The sequence below is a fragment of the Lipotes vexillifer genome, unplaced genomic scaffold, assembly GCF_000442215.2.
Source record: "Lipotes vexillifer unplaced genomic scaffold, Lipotes_vexillifer_v1.1 scaffold875, whole genome shotgun sequence".
NCBI classification, from domain to species: domain Eukaryota; kingdom Metazoa; phylum Chordata; class Mammalia; order Artiodactyla; family Lipotidae; genus Lipotes; species Lipotes vexillifer.
In genome coordinates this window covers 1,636,954-1,642,953 of record NW_006792177.1, presented here as the reverse complement: position 1 = coordinate 1,642,953, position 6,000 = coordinate 1,636,954, and the positions used below count along the sequence as shown (strand labels likewise).

Sequence of the window (6,000 nt, the reverse complement as noted above, 5' to 3'; positions counted from 1 at the left end):
CCCCCCCCCCCCCCGCAAGGGTAAGCAGCTGGAGTTCATTCCCAGTGGACAGAAACTCCAAAATATCAATAGCAGGACGATCAAGAGAGGAGGCTGGGTCCTGCCCAGATAAGAGATAAAAGACCACATATTTCTCATTCTTGAAGTCAAGGAGACCTTCCTGACTAGAAAGCTCCTTGGAGGTCAAAAGGGGAGTGATCTCAAGGCCACCCATAGACCTCTTTGCTGGAATCCATCTTGGCTGAGAGATGCTCGCACACACAGGGGAGGACCCTGAGATATACCAAATACAGACTCAGAACCAGGCAAATCAAAATGATAGGCCAAAGGAAACCCAGAAGAAATGCCCCATATAAGTGATTTAAATTACAAGGGCGTGACTCTCTGAGCCCACCTGTGTGTCTATCCACAAGTACTGTACTTTTTCCTCCTAATAAACACTTTGTTTTGTGACGAAAGAAATGGAACAGCTTCAGGGCTAACAGCACATTTTGGCTTCTGTAAGAAACTTGCTTGCTTGCTTGGGGCGGGAAGAACCGGGTTCCTGATTGGCTGATTCAAAATTAAACAGCTCCCTCCCGCCTTGGGGACTTCCCACCCTGTGAAGAGTATAAAAGCCTCACCCGACTGTTAGTCGGGGTCTCACTCACTTCTCTCCGAGTGGGACCCTGTCCGGACAGTTTGTGTAAGCTTCTATACTTGTATAAATCCTTTGCTAATCTTTCTACTTGGTGTTGGTGATTCTCGAGTGTCCTTGGTTGGGACATGGGTTGCATTTACCGGGGAACTCGACTCCAGGCGTGTGGCTCCCGGACCGCAACAGTTTCACTACTTTCCTTCTTTGTGGGAACTCTTTTCTGCAAAGCTGAAGGGTCAGGGCCTTGTCACTGACCATTAGTCTAGTGGCTAGGATTCTGCACTCTCACTGCTGCAACCCCACCTTAATCTGTGGCCGGGAGCCAAAACCTTGCTTAAAGCCACTGCAGGCCAAGGCCACCCAAGATCATGGGCACATGAATGGACCACTATCAAACCAATGTAACTTTCTTGCTCTCTCATGTTAAATGTTTTATAAACCTATTTTTTCCTTCCATCGGTGTCCAAGTAGGTCCATTCCATTTTTTGGTCTTGTTTTTGTTGGTGATATGACAACATAGTATCACATTTACTCCATTTCCTGCCCTGTGTGCAAAAATTAGGTGAATTCAAACACTTTCTACAGGGACTTCCTTGGCGGTCCTGTGGGTAAGACTCCACTCTCCAAATGCAGGTGGCCAGTGTTCAACCCCTGGTCTGGGAACTAGATCCTGCATGCATGCTACAATTAAGAGTTCACATGCCGCAACTAAGAAGTCCGCATGCTGCAACTAAAGATCCTGCATGCCACAATGAAGACCCAGCGCAGCCAAAATAAATAAATAATAAAAAAACAAACAAAAAAGCCCCCCCAAAACACTTTCTTCTGCTCCACAATAAGTGCCAGCTGTTCGCTCTTCTGCTTTCCATCTCTCAATGAGGCTTCCAAGCTATTGATGGACTGCAGCTGATCTTGCTGACAAGAATGTCTGTAGTTTTAAAATGCCTTCCATATATTTTGGAGACTTACCAGGAATAGGTTCTACATTGACACAGACCTCTTGTCCTCTTTTTGTAACATCCACTTGTTTATGGCTTATTTTAATACTTATTGCTATTCCAATATCCACAAATGTTTGCTAGGGATACACACAGGTGCCCTTTTTTGCTCCTGATCTCCTTCTACAGTCACTCTCTGCACTATTGGAGCTTGAGAACTAAAGATTTTCATCTTCAGGGAAACACTGCTATGTGCTTAAATTCTTCTTGGTTCTGTTTCCTAGAGTCTTGCCTATATGTTACAAAGGCATCAAATAAATGATAAGTAATTTCTGCACTAAAAATTCTAACTCCTAAACTCTCAGCCATTTCTTGTGCATCTCATTCAATTTCCACATCGAAGGTCAAAATTACCGCATATTGACACTTTAATTTTGATACAGGGACAATCCTTGGAAAATGAGATCAGCTCAGAGATGGTCTCTTTCAATCTGACCTTTCCTCACTCCCAAGGTAGAGATGGTCTGTGATTATTCCCCTTTGAAGCTCTGTGACACCTTTTTTGGAATGTGTGTGGCTTTTTCTCACCCTGTTATCCTAGCTATTCCAGTGCTGCTCTTTTCTCTAAGAGAATACAAACTGGCTCTGGTGGGAGTAGCAGCTGCTAGATGCAAATCTCCCTATTTCTCCTCCTAAACAAAATGCTTAAAACAACACACAAAACAAATACCTCCTCCATCCCTGGCAGCTGTGATCCATGTCAGCCAACCTCAGAGAATCTTAAAGGATCTGGATGGGACACAAACCCAATGCTCCTACATTGGGTTAAATAGCCAGATATTAAGAGGATATGACACGGGAAACGACAGGCTCGGGAATGGGAGTGAAGAAGACAAAGTCATTTCAGAAACGAAGATGAAATGATGAAGAACCACCACCATAGAAAATGTGAGAGACTCAGGGGATAGAAATGAGGGAAACAACGCTGGTATTTCCCCATTTTACAGACATTCCTCCTCCTCCTACCAGCTCACGTTCATTGGTTCTCTGTGCCAGGAAGTCTGTGTAGCAGTTCACATGCATAATCCCACCTCATTTGTACCACCCCGCGAGGTTGCCTGTGATTCACTCTTGTTTTATTTTGCCCAACTTCATACAGCTGATAATTGCCAGAAATCTGATTTCAATCCCAGATGTATCTGATTTCACAACATTTGCTCTTTACACTTTGCCACGTGGCCTCTTGTAAAAGTAATCATCGTGAAATAGAATTTACCTTCCTTGGTGAGCTGGGTGGCATTTTTGGAGTTGCCTTTAGCTGTGTCCTCTGAATCTCTGGCTGTGGCTCTGCCTTTGAAAGATTTGTGGCTCTTTTCAACTTCACGTAGCTGCAGGAAAAAAATGAAAGGTTGATCCTGGCCAGGGAAATGAGTGAGTTCAGAGCCCAGGATGGTGAGATCTAGAGGGCAGCCACCTTAAATAGCCAGTTCTTGTCCTCACCGCTGGTTGGAGAGGGCACCTGGGACTCAGGTTTGCATGGCATTTGAAGGAACATCTGGCCAGGGGAGGACAGAGCCTCTGCCAATCCTGTATTTCAATGGTTTCCTATACCTGGGCAGGAGGACAGTGAGAGCAACAGAAGGAAGTGTAGGTGGGGAACTGGCAGTGAGGCTGATGAGATTAGTTCCAGAAGAGGGGGTGAGGAAGCAAGGAAGACAGGGCTTAGGGATGGTTGGTGTAGAGGCTTTACCACGTGAAGAAGGTGGGGTTGGGGGCTGGGAGAGCAGAAGAGGCAGTCAGCGTGTCAGCAGATGTTGAGAGAGACTGCCCCAGTGTGGAGGGGACTTAAGAGACTCCTTAGTCATGGGGCACAAGCACTATGTTGTTCTGACAATGCTCTTTTCTTTAGTATTTCTAGTTTTAGTTTTAATAGGTAGGAATTACTGTGGGTACTGGTCTTATTGTGTATGAACATTGGTTTAATCTATTGAGTTTCTCCCGTTCTTTAGCAACCACTCAAAATTTAAGTCATTACTGTTACGTATTCCCAAATACCCTCAGAATATAAATGCATGTCATTGAGTCTCTCAAGGCTGCTTCCTACCATGCAGATAATTTGGGGTTTGGTTTAGAAGAAAGCCATTTAAAGAATACAACTGGGCTCAACGAGCAAATTAGCAAAACCCAAAAACATAACATCTTTTTGAATGAAAATGCTCGACAGACTCACCGCTTGGATTTTCTTTCTCAGCTGGGCATTAGCTCGGGAAAGGCTTTTGGAAACTGAGTTCAGGTAGTAAATGGCCAGGCTGCAAGAGAAAAGCATGCTCCAGGGGTACTGTGATCTTGGAAAATGGCAAGAGCTGGACACCTTTCCCGAAGCATCACAGCAGGCTTCCTGTAATAGGTGACCAGGCTTTGCCTCTGGGCAGGGTGGAGGGAGGTCTTACCATCATCCTAAGTTCTCCACTTAACATCGACAAGGTCTCGGACATCCCTGTTCTCTCTCTATTTTATTGAACACATTTCTAGTCCTCAGAGTGTTTAATAAAGTTTGGCTAAAGGAATCAGGCCTCTTCTGCGAAACCTGAAGAGGCAGGGGAGAGGCAGGGTTTCTTGTCTGCAGAAACAGCTGCTTGTGTTTCCTGGATACCTGCCCTGTGCCAGGCTCTGTGCCATGTGCATCCCACTCCACGTCTCACTGGTTTTGATGAAACCCTGTGAAGAAGAAAGGATGACTCCCGTCTTTACAGGTCAGCATCCTGGAATGCAGAGAGGTTAAGTCACTTGCCCAAGGCCACCCTATCTATTTGCACTTGTCGGAGACCACATTTGATGCCAAAGCCTTCAAGTGCGGAGAGAGGAGAGAGAAGTGCTAAGTGACCTGCTCCAAGCTTGCCTAGAAACACAACTGCACAGACCCCAAAGGCCCTCTACCCAGGGTGCACTGATGGGAATGTCTGTCCTGGACTTGTGGTTTTCAGAGTCCAGCACCCACTGGCTGACTGGGTGGCTGGGTGTCCTTTGAGGCTATAGCCTGGGCTTCCCTTTCACAGGATCTAGGATTTGGGGCTTGTCCTGGATGTACCACCTGAGAAGGAGGGGCCACAAAAGCCCAGGATGCCTCCTGGACTGGGTGCTCCGACAGCCTGTCCTTATCTGTCACTTTTCTCTGTCTTCTGATCCTTGCCCTCAGGGTGGATCCTGAGGTGGAGCCACTTCGGCAGAATCCTCGAGCTCTCTTACAGGCAGAAGGGAGGAACCACGCAGCCTTTGGTAGAGTGTGGGTCAGAGGCTGTCCCGTGAGCTTCCTGAAGCAAAGACTCAGAGGACCGTGGCCGACAAGAGGCCAGAGGAGGACAGGCAAGGGACCACCATCTGTTGGGAAGGCGCCCACGAGGCCTTGCCCTCTCTCCTAATTCACAGCCCATTTGTTAGGGAGGAACCAGAGATCAGAGAAGATAAAATGCTCCTGGGTGGCTGTGTTCCTCCTGAGGCTGTTTCCTAGCTTAGCATTTCCCTGTGCGGTCCGTAAGGTCAGGTTTGGTGTCTGGGTTCCAGAATTTCCTCAGGTGGTTGTCACTACCATGTCAGCCCTCCTTCATGCCAGGACTAGAAGCAGAGGATGTCTGAAGTCAAGGATGTAAGGAAATACACCTATTTTGGAGAGCAATTCAGCACTATCTTCAAAGATTGAAGAAACACATACCTATGACCCTGCAATACCACTTCTAGAAGTCTATCTTAGAGAAAACTGTAATATGCGCACAAGGAGACATATAAGGAGATAGCAAAAAAGTGGAAACAACCTATCTCTATGCAGAGAATTTGTTAAACTGTGGTCTAATTACACAACTGATAAAAGAAATTTTCACATATTGAGGTATGGGGAAGTCATTCTGGTTTATACATGAGCTAACTTGAATTTTATGCTTACTAAAGCAGCCTGCTTGTGACCTATCAAGCATACATTGTACATCTGCTTTTTTTTTGGTGACCTCGCGACTTGCGGGATCTCAGTTCCCTGACCAGGAATTGAACCCGAGACACGGCAGTAAAAGTCCAGAATCCTAACCACTAGGCCACCAGGGACCTCCTATATCTGTTTTAATTATGAAAGAAAAGGGCACATTGACCAGAAGTAAAGAATGTCCATGTGAAAAATAAAGATTAAATGTCTCCTTTCCTAGGATTCCAATGCTGGTCCTCCTTTGATGATAAGATTCCCTTCCCAGATGCCAAGGCCATACTGACTCGCTGTGTATGTGCTGATCTGTTTTTTTTTTTGAAACCTTGAAGGAATGTATTCCTGATTTGTTTAATGTTCTTTGTTCTGTCAAGATATAAAATTGTGCTGAAAACCATGCTTCTCTGGAGCAACTTCTCAGAGTTATCTAAGAAGCTGTCTTCTGGGCTATAGTCTTC

General features: G+C 45.8%; 1 protein-coding gene across 1 annotated transcript in view; it reads right to left on the bottom strand.

Moving 5' to 3' along the window:
- The window catches only part of TMC2 (transmembrane channel like 2), an 84,617-nt gene that overhangs the window by 2,394 nt on the left and 76,223 nt on the right, over positions 1-6,000 (bottom strand). The window contains exons 18-19 of the mRNA XM_007465381.1: positions 3,806-3,884; positions 2,852-2,963 (exon numbers count right to left, since the gene is read on the bottom strand). Of these exons, the coding sequence (XP_007465443.1) occupies positions 2,852-2,963; positions 3,806-3,884 (191 nt within the window). The remainder of the gene's footprint in view (positions 1-2,851; positions 2,964-3,805; positions 3,885-6,000) is intronic.